An 18,099-nucleotide genomic window follows, 5' to 3' on the forward strand; every position below is an offset into this window, starting at 1 on the left:
GATTTCATTTTCCTCCCACTCTTTCAGTTCTTGACCTTTCTATAGCAACTATCAACAGAGGCACAAAGTAATACTTATTTGTGCCATAGTCCTGATACTATCAGAGACCTGTGGCCAATTTTACAAAAGCACCCAAACAGAGTAAACAATAGAAACAAAGGGTAAGACTCAGATGTCTATTTTCTCCCTTCTAGTCAGCATGAATCCATCACAGCTAAGGAAAGATTTAGATTTAGCTTGGAGAATGGATAAAAGTGCATTCATTTACATTACATGAAAAACATACTGCAATATTGATTATCCATCAGTTTCCAGACAGGCAGAGATTAAATTAACAGTTTTTGAAGTCAAAGAGGATCATTATGTAATTTAGCTTTGTTCTTTACATCACACAAGCTCAGCAGTTTAATTCTATTACTCCCAGAAAAGAAAGACATACAGCCTTGGCTTGAAAATGTCAAGACATTCATCACATCCCTCAACGGTTTGATGTAATGGCTAATCACCCTGACATTAAAACATGTGCTCTACCTCAAATTTGGAGCTAATTCCCAGACTCAGGTTCTGGTTTTTCTTTCTGTGCTGATGTTCTTTATTAGATGGTGCTCTCGCTCTGTCTCCCATCCTGCCTTTCTCTGTGAAGATGTTAATCCACTACAATATAATATATCCACTATAATAAAAGCCACCATTTCAGTTTCTTCTCAGTACAGTTAAACAGCCTAAAGTCTTTAAATCTCACAGTGAAAACCTTATCATCCAGTTTGTGAAGTAATGACTGCAGGATTTTGCTCTACTTCCCTGTTCTTTCAATAGATTGACACAAGCTGTTTTTCTAATAAAATGGAATATTTTAACATCACGGCCAAGGAGGCAGGAAGGAGGAAGCAGCACTCACCTCCTCTTGCTGGGTATAACTCCCATCTCCTCACTGTCTCCCTCCAGGGTGACCCTCCTCGCCTGCCACCACTCATCGTCCGAGGCATTGATGACGTGAAGAATGTCTCCATACTTAAAACTGAGGCCTTGGCTTGGGAGACCACTGTCTTTGCTCTTGTCATAGTCAAACATGGCTCTACAAAAAAGAAGTAAAAATGTGAAGACAGGTGATTTTATCAGTCTAGGAAACATATAATTGAGACTAATTTGTCATATTTTGTGTTCCAGATAACCAATTCTCCTTTTCCAAGGGAAAGGTCTCTCTTGGAGGAAAACTTCCCACTTTGAAGTTAGTATCTGTGGAATGCATTTGGTTTAGAAAGAAACCACTTCTGTGACCTTGCCAACAACAAGAGTGGCTGTTGAAACTGTTCTTTCCCCACACCTCCATCTGCCCAGACAGGGATGCATTCTGAAAAATAAATACAAAGGATACAAATACAAAACTGTCCTAAGTGTAACGTACTTCAGATGCACGGACGCATCTATGTTAGTTAGCATTTATTTCAGATCAGCAGTGATTTTCCAAAAGGAATCTTATTATTCCCACTCACAGTGCTTTGGTTTGTGTCCGGGAGCTGGTTTAGGCTGTGCAACACAGGCTCCTGAAATCTGAAACTAAACTGAAGGATTCTCTGACCACAGTAAGTCTAGTTTAGCATACATCCCTTCCATGCATGCAGCACCACCAGCTTCTCTGTCCAAATCCATCCCCCAGTGCTGCACCAGCTGCCCAAGTAGCCCTGGCTGCTTGCTTTGATGTCAATGAGGTTTTTCATCAGTTTGAATTGGACCTCTGGTTTGAATGTACCTATGCAAAAGTCCTACAAATAGGAGGTAAAGTAATATATGTATAAGGATTCCATATCCAGAAAGGTCCTTCACATGAATCACAGCAAGTCTGTATACGAGTGGAGGTGGTGAGCTGAAGTTACCTCGCTAAATCCTAGATCTTGATTAGGAGATATGTGGGAATATTTTTCCCATACACAATATAGTTTAAAGATCATGCCTGACAAGAACTGATGTTTATTTTCCTATAGGGAAATTCCAATAAGGCAAATAATATGATTATAATCCTAAGTACAGAAACGCTAGATGAGTAAAATACCTAGAGGGACATAATAAGTCCTACGCTTTTATTGAAAGAAAGTTGAGGTACTCTCTTTGCTTGTAAACACTTCTGTGAGAAGGATTAGATATAATTAATTGTTGTGCACTGTAATGTAATTGAAAAGAATGATAACAACAGCTTTATGGCTAGATTTAAAACACTCTCCCCTTTTAATGAGGAGGTCTTAAAAAAAAAAAGTTATCAGAGGTGTAACTATGCAACCAAAAGGTCTCATAAGCACTCATTCTGCATGAAGGGTTTGGCTCATGAAGAGAAAAAATGCTATTTTGAATATGCCTTCTCTGAAAGAGTTTATAGTCTATCTGGTTCAGAAGAGCTCAGATAAATCCCTTCTGAGGAGAAATGCAATAACTAATCCTGCTGTATAATCCATTTGAGCTTCCAGGATGAGCCTGGAAGTACTTGTGCCTTTTTTGGTAAATGTAAACGAAGTGAAAGTAACGTGAACAATTTAAGTGACTTAGCAGTGGAAATCCTTCAAAGAATGTGGCTAAGTCTTAGTAAAAATTGACCTTTATAAAGGATTCTTATCAGTAGCAGGTCATCTGCTGCTTTCTCAAAGAAGGCTTTCTATGACAACAAATGATGAAGAGGCATTTAAATTCAGAGGCAGCTAAGTATTGTCAGCCACCACTCCTTAACCAATTAATAACAGTCAATCTCTGAAGAAGAGAGTGCACATACACACAGATTTACAAGACATCACCTTGCTGGTACTGACCTTAACAGCAGGTAGTGCTCTGAATTCTATCTCTGTATTAAACAGTTGGCAGCTGAGAAATTCACCGAGTAATTGTGTGCCTTGCCATAAGCCCATCAGCATCTCTAGAGTCTGACCACAAAGTTGGCTACCTTGATGAGTACGATTTTGGATCCACAAGCTATTTAGTCACTCAAAACAAATGACAGTATTTGCTGTTGCAGAAAATGCACAAGACTGTCAATTCCCAGCAGTAAACTTCATGCCAAGTTAAAAATACTTAAAAATATTTTGAAAGCTCTAAGACAAAGGGTGTGTTTGAAAAGCTAAGCAGGAGAAAGAACTGAGGGCAGTCTTGAACAGATACTTTCACCACGGAGCAGAACTTAACATTACAGAATACCATCCTGAATGCAGAATGCAATGTTTGGTGCTGACTTACTTTGATTGGAGTAATCTTGTGCAACACTAATTAAAATGAAGTTTGAGAAAGACAAGAGAATTTTTGAGCACACTTTTCAGTGAATGAAGGATTCTTGAATGCATGCTTTATGTATGTTGACTGCTCCTTCACCAAATGAAAATGATACAAGAACTGACTATTTCCTAAACATTTCAAATTACGAGCCAGGTTTAAGTTTATAACTGCTTTTAATCTTTCACAACATTTCTGGTCAATAGCCAGTTTTCTATTATGAAAGAAATCAACTTAAATTATTCAACTTTAATTTTAGAGCTATTACCAATGTTGCTGTTAGGCCACATCAGCATCAGATATTTTTCCATTCAGTACCTTCTGCATAGGGCATTTGATCACAGGGTTTTGGGTTACAGGGGATAGATAAGACATTTTGGCATTACAAATCACAGCATTGCTATCACAGTGATTACTGTGAGATGTGAATAAAACACTAAAATAGGAAACAGAGCTCACTTCAAACTAATTAAACAAGTGCATTGAACTCATGGTTTGGCCACTTTAGTTCCCTTATTAGAAAAATAACTATGGGAGTGGGTGTGATTGTCAAAGGGCATACAGACATACACCCAATTCCCATTAGTACCTTTCTTTCCTTATTTCTGAGTTTTTTTACTTGTGTTTTGAGAAAACTTTTAAAATCCTTACAACATTATAAAATAAAAAAGTGCTGTCTGAGTGCTATATATTGCTACTGTCTTCTCGGTGAATGTCTCCTACTTGAAGAAAATCAAGAAATACAGTTCTGAGCAGTGAAATGGAAGATGCGAACATTTAGAACACACTTTATATCAGAAATATTCAAGATTATGTGCATCCCTGATATTATTCCAGACTTCAGAAGTGATCACTGTGCTAAGCTAATCCCAGCAGTAATTTGGACAGAACCTAACAGATTTTATTTTTGTGCTTGGGTGCTTCTTAATCATTTTTCAGAACCCACATCTGCATAAAGCTGAACACAAGCATTCCAAAACAGCATCAAAATCCTTGCTCAAAGATTGTTTGAAATGAAAATGTGAGAAAATTGCCAGTGCAAAGCCATAATATACTGCCAGATTTGCAGTGAGTTGTCTACATTCCATTTTGTGCAAATACTTTAGCATCTGAAGTACATTCAAAAGCTACGCCCCATTGCATAGTAAAGTCCTATTTCTAATGACAGTTCTTCTTGCATCTAGAGTAATAAATATTTGGCATAGGGTAAATCATATTATCTTTAAGGAAACAGCCACTCCGTTCGTGGTGCAGATCCATGCATTGCAGACTATTGGCACCCACCATGCCTGTGTTGTTACTGGAATTTTAAAAATTAAAAAACAAGGTACAGAAAGAGTAATTGGTCTTGATAGCCTGTGTCAGAAAAGGAAATATAACAGAGAAACTGAGATTCCTCGGCTGAGGTTGTAAACATCATTTGTAAATAGTCCTCATGACCTTCCTGACAAGGCAAAGGATATGAATGCATTCACAGCCCAGCAATATATGTTTACTGAATGCTCATGCTCATGTTCGTGCACAAAACTCCAAACTTCAATTCCCTTACCACTGTACCATGGCCAATAATCTCAATATGATACAGTTCAGGTACTGCGTGGCAGCTTTATTCTCATCTTTGAAATTACTTTCTTCTTCTAGCACAGATGGGAGTTTGCACATAAATTTGCAGGTTGCTCTTTGCCATTTACTTGATTATGAAATGACAACAACATTTAGCAGGAGAGAACCTCAGCTTCCGTAAACAGCCTGAACTCTTTGCAATCTGCCAGCATATCTGCTTATGTACCGCTTATAGGTGTCACCATTTTCTCTGAAAATGTCCTTAGTAGAGATTCTCAGACATCAGACTTCATAGCATCATCATTAGGGAGAGATACATTATTCTCCCTCTTCTTCACATTTGTCCAATGCCCCTGTCCATTTTTTTTCTGCATTTGGGGGAATGCAATGCATAGAGGTTTAAGGATCTGCATGGATTTGGACAGCAATTCAGTGTCAAAGTCATAATTAGACCTCACATTTCTTTGCTGTCTATTCAGCACTCAGTAAAATGTGTAGTTCAACCCACTTGCAGGCTAAGCCTAAAGAAAACTTTAGAAGAGCATAGAACTTAGAGAATTCATTCATGTCGCTACAGCTGTGATAGAAATAACCACCACAGTGCAATTAAGATCCTATTTAAAGGGGTTGAATTTTCACATACTGGCATGTCAGTAAAGACTTTCACCTTCTCTTCTCAGCTTCTCTTTCACCTGGAGAAGGTGGACAGGCGAATCTTGTGCGTAGACCCTGCTGAAAAGTTGCTCTCTCCCTGTGAGCCTGGGAAGCTCTGAGGTGCTGCTGCAATGCCTGCAGGTTGCCAGATCACCCCAGTTCTAGGGGTGATCCAGTTGGACACTTCTCTGGAAGGGTGGGAATGAACTGTTTTGAGGAACACCTTTCATTAGCAGTGTACTGTAACAACATGGTTTCAACATGCAAGCATAACTTTGACACAGGCCTTCGCCTCTAAGAAACTGATTCCTATATTCCTATGGTGTTTCTCTCTTTTTTTTTTTAATCTTCTTCCTCTTTTTTTTTTTCTTTTTTTTTTTTTTTTTTTTTTTTCCCCTGTGGATATTTAATGTCTTAATGGTCTTTTCATGAAGTTCAACTTTAAATACTGCAGTTGGTCTGAGAGCGATAGGTATGTGTTGTTAGACTAAATCATGCCAGGGCACTGCAGCATGGTTTTTATTTGCTCTTTGGAAGTCACCACAATGCAGGGACCAGCAATAGTCTGGATACATCTCCCTATTGTGGTGGAGAGAAGGAAATAAGGGAAGGGATATACAGAACAGAATCATTAAATCATAGAATTGTTGGAAGGGACTCTTAAAGGCCATTAGTCCAACTTCCCTGCAATGAACAGGCACATCCACAACTCCATCAGGTGCTCAGAGCCCTGTTCAGCCTGACTTCAAATGTTTCCAGGGATAGGGCGTCCACCACCTCTCTGGGAAACTTCTTGCAGTGCTTACTACCCTTATTGTAAAAACCTTTTCCTTATATCCAATTTAAATTTACCCTCTTTTGATTTGAACACACTTCTCCTTTTCCTATCAAAGAATATGCTATACACAGAGCAAGATGATGTAATGGGACGTGGATCTGGAGTATGCAACCATGAATATGTAGTTTGGGATACTAACGTAGCTGATAGGTCTAAGCTATCACCGATGGAGAAACTGAGGGAGTGGAGCTGCCTACACATTTACATTCAAGCTTCTTCCATTTGCTGCCATTTAACTTCTTTACTTTACTCAGCTATTTCCCCATTCAGTCCAAGACATTCTTTATCATTTTGCTCCTAGTGGGAGTTTGGAAAAGAGATTTGCTATGGACTTAAATAAAAAGAGGCTTTGAGATAGCAGCATTAGTTCCAGAAAGATTTCACTAAGAGAAGGGAGAGGTTTTCTTTCCGTGTTCACATCAAGAAAGTGGACTACCATGTGTCCTTGGGAAATACTGTGTTCATTTTGCAGATCCTATACGATACTTAATGAAAGGTTTTCTGAAAAACTCCAGAGAAGATATGAAAGACTGGTTTGATTCAGGAGTGCTTTATCAGGAACAGGTTTCACAGTGAAACCTCCCAAAACTTAAGAGTGAGTTTTGAGTTGCACTATAATTTTTTTTTTTTTTTTTTTTTTCCTAAAGGTTTATTTCCAAGTAATGAAATTATTGACTGACTTCAACCTGGCCTGAGGATTCTGTATCAAAATTTGAATGTTCTTTCTTCTCCCCATTCAGACTTAGCGAAGCTGTTGCTTGATTGCATCTCAAATTTCAGCCTGAGGAATCTGTGCAGTTTTGTAGCACGGGTCCCTATGTTGTGACATTTAAAATTATCCATATCCACAAAGAAAAGGAAAATGACTGAATGTCAAATCAGGGATACCTTAAACTACTGGGTAATTCACCTGAAATTGCAGCCTGTGGGTTGCACAGTTTGACACAAGAGTCAAAGTGTCATTCTTTGATTTTTAGTTTTAAAGTAATGGTAACTTACTTATGGGCTGAAAATACTGATTTCAGGATATATATATATATTTTTTCCCCAGGAAAAATAAAACAAAATGTTTCTTTTGGAGACAATGAGACTGAAAAACTGGGACTCTGTGTAGCAGCCCCATTTCTTCCCAATCCCAAACGTGTCTTCTCCCTAACACAAAATGCACTGTATAAAAGCACTGAATGTAGTTTTGTGAAATAAATGGTCTATGATGGTTCTAAGTATTACAATAGTTCTCAAGGGTCTGCTTTGAGTAGCTGTTTCTTTCGGTAGTTGTCTCAGACACCCAGTAGCTTGCAATTGCTTTCTCTCAGACCTAATCATGACCCCATGTCTGTTAACAGCTTTGAAAATTACATTGTGGCCAAGCTGCCCACAGAATTAGCTGTGCTTTTGCTAGGTTATAATCAAACGGAGATTTTCAGCACAGGAAAGAACCCCACTGATAGCATAATTATTACCACCAGCTAGATTTATGATGACTTCTTTGGTGCTTTTTTGACAACGATATTAGACACCTGGAGAACTAAAGTAAGAAAAATGGAAAAAATGATCCATATTTATGATTTATGTCACTTAAACATAAAAAATACAATAAGAGTGGTAAAGCACAGACTTAATGAAATGACTCCACTGCAGAAAAGCACCCCACCAGACAAAATGCAGACAGCTGTGGCACTGAAATGAGATATATTTTTTCAGAAATCAAAATGTAATACTAGAGTGTTGTCAGTCAGAGCATTCTCGCTTATTTCTGTGCAAATGTGCAAAAAGCATTGAATTTTTCAGACTTCCCTAGCATGGGAGTGCTCTTTTGTTCATGTCGTAATAAATCTGTTCTTACACTGTAACCTTTAGAGATTACTTTTGAAAAAGAATTGTTCTCAGGCTATTAAAAATGTAGGCAGGGAAAGGCAGGAGAAAGTATTAACGAGACAGAACATTGCCTGCTTTGTCTCTGACAAGAGAGGACATTTTGGAAAAGTCAAGATATTTGTTGCACCTTCCTAGTAATGATTTCTTCTGGCTTTGCATGTTCTCCTTTGACAGTGAAAGAGTCAGAAGTCAAATTTGCATTGTGATTGTGTCAGCAGGCTGGCTCTTCTGAAATCAAGAGGTGTCACCTGCATATGGGAACTACAACATGGATTGGTAAAGCTAATTTTCAAAATTGTTATGAAAATTAATTCTCCTGCCAAATGTGCAGAAGTGTACTAAATCCATAAACTCTGCTGGGTGCAACTATTTGAGGAATCATAACATCCTTTTGTCTTGAGGCCAGAACATGAAGGGAGCTCATTAAGAGTTTACTCAGTCAGTGGGAGGCTGCTGATAGAGTCCTTTGTGTTTCAGCAGCAATGCGATACATTCTTATTCCTCACTTTTTCTTTTTTAAAGAAGTGTGATTTCTCAAAAATCCAAATGCTAACCATGCTAAAGCTGTATTTTTATGGAACAATAGTTGAGGAACTCTACATAACCTCTGGTTCATGAGGCCAAGCGCAAAATCTCAAAAGGCATCAGATTGCCAGAGTATAATCATTTGGAAATCCGTAGATATGGAAAAATGCTGAAGGTTTGAGCTGAACTCAGCTAAAACCTTCTAAACACTAATGGAAGTAACAGAGAACGTTTGCCTGAAAGAGCAGTGTTGGTTATAAGAGGTGTACTATTTGCTCAACCCATTCTGTGAATTCTACGAACTTTTATCTGTCACCTCTTACCTATCCAAGAGAAGTTTATCCTTCTAAATTTGATTCTATGATTGGGTTGAATGTTCTCTTGGTAGATAACATCTTCTATAAATCTCCATCTTCTCTAACTTCCCTCCTCACATGGAAAAGATTGACAATAAGATGCCAGTATAAGTGGAATTAAAACAACAAAGAGTGCAAATAAAAATAGTAGTCCTAGATGTCACCTCTTAAATGTGAAAACCTAGTGTTTGTTTCTTCTTATTAATGCTATATTAGATGTTTTTGTGGCTGTCAATAGCCTTTACGAATGGACTTGGCAGAGAGAAGTGCCGATCAATCACTGTTACCAAAAATATTTAACAGCAACTACATGCCATTTAATATTAATAAAGTTTCAAGAGGGTGATGCTAAACTTCTGCACTTTAAAAAATGAAATTAAGACCTTCCAGCTCTTCATGTTGTGGAAATCAAGCTCCTTGCAGATCATTATTCATTCCATTGCATTCCCCACACCCTCAGTTTCTGGGATCCCCAGCTCTCTTGCACTAGAAAGCTTGTAGGATTAAGGGTAACAGCAGAAGTTCCTAGATCATGTTTTTTTAAGGTAAATTAAGCACATCTGAGCCAAGGTTTTGTTGACTTTCAATGAAGATTAAGCTCTGAATTGCTAAATTGCTTTGCAAACATTACCCTAAGCAGCTTGAAGATTGACAGAATTTGCTGCCAAGGCTGTGCGGAGGAAGACCCGGTGCAGAGAGAGAGAAATTTGATTCCTTGCTCTTGGATGGTGCTAGGACCTGGGATAATCTATTCTTTTTGTGACCAGGAGATTGAATGTTTTTTTTCTCCAATGACATTTCTTTATTCTGTCTGTACATAATTCCGACGCAAACACACTAAACAACAGAACTGGGACCTTGCCTTTTAATACCTTTATTTATAATGAACCTTGTGGCAACAAAAACCACAAAAATAAACACTTCAGGACAATTACTTGTTTTCTTCCTCCATACTGATTTAAACTTACTTTAATTTTAAGCCGTTCCTCTCTCATGCAAAAGATAGATTCACCTCTAATTCCCGCTTCTACTAGCAATTTTTAGATGGTAGAGATTTGTCAAAAGCTGTATATTTAAGTTTAGGCAAAGTAATAATAACAGCACTCTCCTGAGTCAGGCTATGAAAAATCATTTTCTTTAGCATTTTTTTCTGTAAGCTTACCAATTTCAAAACGATTACGTAAATTTTGATTAATGTATTGAAACCTACCTGTGGTGTGGTACATTGTATGTAATACAAAATAATCCATGGATACAGTTGCTTACCTAACGTGGCTCACTGGCAAACAGTTTCCTTTATTAAAAAAAAATAATAAAGAACTCAAATTTTAGGGTGTAAGTCTCAGTTTGAAGCTACTACCACTTTTTAAGCCTGAATGAAATACTTATGCCATGCCACAGCCTAGATAGACCTTAATGTGAGATTTGTTGTGCAGGAAATATAAGACAGGCAGAAAAGATAAAAATCCAGTTTATATCTCTGGAAGCTATAAATTAACAGTAACTCCCTCCATATGGCTCACTGGATATGCTGGCATATTTTCTCTATTTTGTAAAAACACTGAAAAATGATCTTTAAAAAACAGTTTTGTGGCTGAGAAACTTGTACATATGTTGTAACACATGCCCTTGCATGGTATGTTCATCATCCAAAAATGTCCACATCTTATGGTGCTGATGACCTCCACGCAACACTTTGGTGAAGGAAAATTCTTTATAACAAAAACAAACCTTGTCATTAAGGAAGATGCAGGAGACCTGTCATCTTGCTCCCACCATCAGAAGGAGAAGCAAATCCTACTTTGACATTGCTTTGATAAGGGGGCTAGACAAGTGACCTCAGGATGGTCAGTTCCAAGCTTGTATCTATTGTATTGTATTGTATGTACTTGTATCTATTCAGAAACATCAAGATATGAAATATGCTAAGACACAGGATTGTACCCCAGATCATATATATCACTTTTGATCCTATCAAGATTTTTCAATTTTAATATATATTCTGTAGAAAATGGCAGTCAGACTTTGGTCACTGAGACACAGCATTTATCATAATGATTAAAAATAATTTGCCTTCTTTACAGTTCTTAATCTATGCAACTGAAGATGGTACAGAGATGCCTGAGCTATGTACAAGTCCAGTTGATGATCTCCATAACTGCACACTGGTGCTAACCCAACCTTGAAACCATGGCTGATATGGCTGCACCGCAGTCATTTGGGAACTATACCATGTCCAGTAGCTCAGCTGTATGTGCACTTTCAGCTCATTTCTTTTGTTCTGATTTTGGGAAGACAAATTAGGTGCAGTGCAGAGATAGAGTGTTAGAGGAATGTAAATTCCCTGCACAGAAAAGGATAGATATGGGTACCTATGGAGAACGGAGGTGTTCAGAAAACTGAAGTTAAATAAAAAAAATAGGCTGATAGAAGAGGTGTGAACGTTTTTCTATTTCAATGTCCTGATTCCCTATTTGTAAAATAAGAAGGAGAGTATTGTGAAGTGCTCAGTGGCCGTATCAACTAAGCTTAAAGGGTGAAATCTTTTTGATTGCAGTAGAAATAACATCTACTGAAGCTAGATATTTGTCAGGAAACCCTGCAGTGTAAATTACACTGTCATTTAGTGTTTGCTTATATAAAACCAATCCATTACAGTGATTTGAGTCCTGCAGAATAACAGCCCCAAAATGCACATCCTGTTTTGATTCTGATATTACAGTGAGTTGTGGAAAAACAAACAAGCAAGGAAGTGAACAAACAAATGTCTCTGACTGAAGATGCATACTTCTTTCACTTCATGTGAATAAAATTAATTGACATATTCCTTAGGTGGTTTTTTTTTTTTTTTTTTGCTTGGACAAATTATTTTGTAACCTCATTCATTCTCTTCCAACATGAAAAGAACAGTGCCATTTTGTGGATGGTTTAAGGTCTGAGCAAGGATGCTCACTTCGGAGAAAGCTGTGGTGTACAACAGGGAGAGGATCAGACCATATGTGTCCTGTTCTTATATGTTCCCTAAACATCTGCTACTACCGACTCTCAAGGAAAGGGCAGTTGGCTAGATGGACCTTTCCTCTGAGCCAAAATAGCTGCAAAAACAAATTGCTGTTACTTTTAGGGAGGAAGATAGATCTGAAAGGTGGGAAGTTGAATCTGCTTGCATAACTGCCCTGTGTTTCTGGGCTCTGAGCACCCTGGTTGAGCTGTAGATGGTCCTGTTCATTGCAGGAGAGTTGTACCAGATGGCCTTTAAAGGTCCTTTCCAACGCAAATGATTCTACAAATCTATGAATCTGTGTTTGATGATTGGGATTATTTTAGCAATCTGAAGTCTGTTACAGAGTAAACAGTGCTATATTATATTAAATATGAATTTTAAAGCCCTTTTGCACACGTGCTTCATGTTTGTAGACCATACCACAGCACCTGATTCCCAGACATGCTGTCTTTAAATAATTTTCTTACAAGTGCATCAAAGCATTTCTCTTATGTTCGGGTATATTATTTTTGTCTCTGGTCATACAGGCTCAAACTCCATTCTGTTGTTTAGGTCAACTTGTGACTGTCAGTGCAAGTGCTAGCTATTCTATACTTTTCTTTCAGTCTCATGAACTCAGTATTTCTCACCAAACATCAACTGAAGAAATATCTGTTTCTCTAGCAAAGTCAGAAATGTTTCTGTTCCATAGCTATGACGTATCACTGCAGTTCTGTCATTAAGCTCTGGAAGCAAACCAGTTTAATGAGCTTGTATTGCAAAGAGCAACTTTCAGTCTTTCTATATAAATAAATCAGTACAAGATACAATATGATGAAATAAGTTTAAATTAAAAAAAAAATCCTTAAAAAACAGACTATATAAAGTGAAACTTAGTTTCACTTAGCTTATAAAGGTAAAGAAAACTTAGTTTCCTTTAGCTTTATGATCTCTCTTCCTTTAAATAGCAAATTTATGCACTATTTCCTTTACTACAAAGTCATTTACTGCAGAACCTCCCTTGCAGAACGCAGCTGCTTTTGACAATTAACTTCAAAAAATCTTCCCAAGTGTCACAAATAGGAGAGATAAGACTGAAAATCTTTATATCTCCTGCAGCTGCAGCAATAATGCATTGCCACTGATTTATCAGTCTCATTGCATTACTGTTCTTTGGTAGGGTGAGTTTGGATTTTCCATTTCCTTGATTTGTTTTGTTAGTTATATTAATGCTCTTCCCTTTATTCAAGGCTGAATGATCTTTTGCATGCAACAGTGGAGATGTGTGCTTTCAGATGATCTCTGATGTGAGCCCATGTCCAAGTCCAGGCTCATTCACTGTGTTCAGAGACAGGCATGGCCTTGCATTGCCAAACTGTGTGTGGGAACACTGGAGAGAAGAACATGCCTCCCTTTAATCCTATTAGAACCAAAGCTTAAAAATGGGATGAATGGCTATTTGAGTAATAAGACATTTTCAGTGCTGTGAAAAAGATACTTTTCTCAACTGCTTCTTGGAAGTTCATGGAAGATCAGCCTCGAGGAACTGGGATACTCAACTCTATCTAGAGCAGGAATGGGCACCAAAACAACAGTGGATCCAGGAGTCCCTTCCATCCTGGAAACACAGAGACCAAGAGGACTCAGAATTTCACATGTCTCTGTCTTCTTAGTTTTTCCAGTTGGCTACTGTAGGTATCCCAACCCTCAATGTACTTGCTGCCATTAATCCAAACTTTGGAACCTGATCCTTCTGTCACTTCCACACTGATGCCTTTCAGGCACTGAGCTCATCCTCCGAGATTTCTGTGCTCAAAAGAGATGCAAACTGGAGGATCTGCAAACCTGAATGTTTTATTACTCAGAATCCTTTACCAAATGTCAGTTGATGGGACAAGAGGTAATGGCTTCAGGCTGCACAAGGGGAGTTTCAGGTTGGATATTAGGAAGAATTTATTCTCAGAAGGACTGGTGAGATATTGGAACAGGCTGCCCAGGGAGGGGGTGGTGTCAGTGTCCCTGGAGGTGTTTAAGGAAAGGGTTGATGTAGTATTTGGGGACATGGTTTAGTGGGCACTGTTGGTGGTAGGAGGACTGTTGGATTAGATGATCCCAGGGATCTTTCACAATCTTAACAATTCTATGATTCTCTGGAACCCAGCATCTGCATCTATAATGGAGGGATGGATGACATTTCCCCGCCTCACAGGAGAATGGATAAGAACAGTAAGAATTGTGCAGCATTCAGATACTAAATACCAATTACTCAGGACATTGGGGTGTAGTCTGGGACTGAAGGATTAGTGAGTATCTAAAGGATAAGAAACAAGGATTAAAAACCAGGGCTCCTCAATAAAGAAGTTCCCATTAGTGATCTAGAAAAAGTAGTAAAAAGTGAAGCCATAATAATTACAGGAAATTCTGGAGTATCAAGCAAACCTAAAAACTAACTGAGAAAACTTACAAAAGGATCTTAAAATATCAAGTGATCAGATAACAAAGTTACTTGATGAAACTCAGTGTCCAAAAAGGCAAAGTGAGGAATGGGGAATACCTCTGGTCTTTGGACATACTGATGTGCACTTGCTAAACAATTACTTCCTAGAGAAGAAGTGTTGTAGACTTTCTCTATTTTTCTGGGAAAATACAGATTAAACAAATGGCAGTCATGAAAAAGGCAGATTTGTTCCTTGAGTTTGATGAAATTAATAAAGAGCAGAAATAACTGCTATTACACCACACATTCACCTCCACTCTGTTACTAATAGTCCTCATCCCAAAGAGGATCTGCAAAAGGCAGAAAGAGAACAGAGTGGTCCATAAGGACATTCTTTTCAGAGGAATAAATTAGACAGATGAGAACTTCTAGCTATAAAAAAAGTGTCCAAAACCAGAGTATAATAAAAGCTAATGACATTAAGAGTTTTGGGGAAGAGGAGAATACTATTTTTCTCTGTTCTCACAATTCAAAAGGGAGGGAATCATAATTTAAGGACTAAGATATAATACATATGATTTAATTAACCAGTGGATGTGGTAGAGGGCACATGTAGTAGAGGGTAAATGGGCAAAAAAAATTCTTCCAAAGAAGAAAAAATAATCCATCAAGGGCTATTTTCATAGTTTCCAAGGTTCAGCTATCAGGTACTATTAGAGATAGTATAATGAGTGGGAAGGGCCTTGGGTCCACCTTCACATGTTCACCCTATGTCACTGGGGCTTGGGTCTGACCTTCATAACCTGGCTTATCTGACATATGAAAACCTGAAAGACTATATTTATATTTATGTGCTGCCGTAGCTGTGGAAGCCAACTAAGGAATTTAAGCTAAAACTCCATTACACATTTGTACATATGCCCATAAATAATGCATTAGAGTGGGACTCAGCACAAAGCTGAGACCACCTCTAAGGCCACTGATTTTCTTCAGGCTATGCAAATCACTCTCCATATGTCTGCTTCTTCACTTAGCTATTCCTACAGAGAAAGCTTTGAACTATGGAAAGTGCAAATAAAAGGATACTTGACTATTTTAATGTTCTTGTCAAAACATTTCTTTCAGAGAAGACCCTTTCTTTTTCTTTCTCCTGATAGCTATGTGTAAAAAGGATGGTGCACTTAATTTTGATCTGAAATTCTTGACACAGCTATTAAGTTTTCTAAACCAAAGTAGTTTAAATCCATTTATGGGCTACTACTTCACTGGTTTTCCATTGTCGAGTACCTCAACACAAAGATCTGAATAGTCTTCCCAAAACACAAATTTTATGGACTTACTATTCACCGTCATGAAAATCTATGAATATATTATTATTATTACAGAATTTCACAAGTACAAGATGTACAGCATACAGCAGTTAAAGGTACAAAAGTTGGTGAGGTAGTGCATGCATACACATCTTTCTAACCTGGCACAGTGATATTAATATTTTAACCACACTATTGAATGCATCTAGTGTCCTCATATAACATCACAATTCTTTTTGTTGTTAATTCAAATATTCCTCATTTATTGTGAGTATCTCCCACTACAAATCTAGATCCTTTTGCCTTTGGGGAAAAATACGAGTAGAATGGTAAATTCCTGGAAAGTGTATCTCAAATCATTATTAAATATCTCTCAAATCATTAGTAAAGATATTTCAATTTTTAAGGAGAAATGCCCATTAAATTGGATGCTAAGTAAATACTGAAGCAGTAACGTCTACAGGAATGTTTTAAGTTGTATTTTTATATGCTCATACCTTATAACAACCTAGATAAGAGAAATATCATCAAAATGTTCACGTGAAAAATGCCTTAGATAAAAAAGATGCCACTATTCCCTAAAGACATCTTTGTTCTTGTTTCTAACTAAATGATTGACAGGGTAAAAAATGAAGTGATTAACTTCTAGCTGACAGAAAACAGTAACATAAATCTGTGATGATGACACCCACAAGTGGCATAGTGTCCTACTTATCTGTGTTTTAAAGCAACAGCTGCTGTTTTTTTCAGTGCCTTCAGAATTTAAGGAGAAGCAAAGTTAAAAACAACAGTACATCTTTACTACAAATGTCATGAAACAGGCACTCACTAAACAGAGATTGAACAGAAAGCACGGGGCATATCTGCAACACTGGTATTGTGAGGGGGAAGATCTTATAATTCTTGACACCTATGCAAAATACCCTGACATTTCCAAATCACATAATACAGACACATGCTTTCACTGTCTACCCATTCTTCTCTAGACTCAGATATTTGTCCTCAAGAACTTTTTGAATTTGAATGGTTTTCCTAATGAAAGTTAATTACAAACAGATGCTCATGCCTAATTTTAAATTAGGGGGAAATTAGAGGGCACTGGTATAGGCTGCCCAGAGAAGCTGTGGGTGCCCCATCCCTGGAAATCTTCAAGGCCAGATTGGATGGAGCCATGGGCAGGCTGATCTAGTAAGTGGCAACCCTGCCCACAGCAGGGAACTGAAATGATCTTTAAGGTCCCTTCCAACCCAAGCCATCCCATAATTTACACTGTAAATCATGCTGACACAGTTAGACGTAGCTAAACTAGAATGCTGTGTATTACCAATCTTACCATTCAAGGTAAATCTCCTCTAGCACATACCCCATAGCACTGGACTTAGATTTGCTTTGAGCTCGTACCGCACCCTACGGTCCTTATGAATATTGCATTCCTGTTCAAAGTGGCTGAAGTAATGTGGATGGTATGTCGCAGTCTCTCAGACCATATTTTATAGCATGATACCAGAATAGTGATGCATGTCTTGATCGTGGAAGACATGAGAGAAAATAGAGGGGATCATTTAAGAGTGCAAGCCTGACGGAATAGGGTTGTGAGAATGTCGCATGCAAAGGGAACCAAATCCATGCTGCCTTACTCATCCTGCTCAGAAAAATCTCTTGAGTGAACTGTCCTGAAAATTACGTATCCATATTTGATCTTGAAGGGAACTAGTTAGTTTGCTTCAAAAGAGAGACTGAGAGTAAACTACCAGTAAAGTCTCAACAATCAAGGTTCTGAGTGCAAACTATGCTGCTAGATTATCTGGATCACATAGTCATAACCAAAGATCTGTGCCACAGTAGCACATTTTAAGAAATCACTGCTATGTTTGTTAGATAAAGCCATATCCAACATAACACATTGCAGCAGCTGGAACTCCCATTTTGGAGTGAAATGAATTCATTAAAATAAACGTGGCTCACAAATCAACTGAGATATTTTCTTTGCTAATCACTGATATTGTCTTTAAAATGGCCTGCTAGTTTATTGGTTTCTTTGGGAGAAAATGGTAGCTCTGAGACTATACAGCCCTATGAAATTCCAGGCTAGCATGTGTTTTGTTTTAGATATAACTATGACTGTGATTGTAATTGCCTTGGACTTTCTTGATGATCACTATTCAGAAAGCTTCAGATGAGCCTGAAAATCAGAGCCATTTCTAATCTTACCTCTTTGATAGCTGCTTCAAGTGCAGCAGGCTAAAAGGATATTGAATACAGTCTATGACAAAGCTTTCTGGACACTGATAGGTCAGTCAAAGCCA

General features: G+C 37.9%; 1 protein-coding gene across 28 annotated transcripts in view; it reads right to left on the reverse strand.

Moving 5' to 3' along the window:
- The window catches only part of DLG2 (discs large MAGUK scaffold protein 2), a 994,028-nt gene that overhangs the window by 54,886 nt on the left and 921,043 nt on the right, over window positions 1-18,099 (reverse strand). For all 28 annotated transcript variants that reach the window (XM_048939920.1, XM_048939896.1, XM_048940083.1 and 25 more), the window contains one exon: window positions 899-1,075. In XM_048939920.1, coding sequence (XP_048795877.1) covers window positions 899-1,075 — 177 coding nt within the window. The remainder of the gene's footprint in view (window positions 1-898; window positions 1,076-18,099) is intronic.

Source organism: Lagopus muta, chromosome 1, assembly GCF_023343835.1.
Source record: "Lagopus muta isolate bLagMut1 chromosome 1, bLagMut1 primary, whole genome shotgun sequence".
Taxonomy (NCBI): domain Eukaryota; kingdom Metazoa; phylum Chordata; class Aves; order Galliformes; family Phasianidae; genus Lagopus; species Lagopus muta.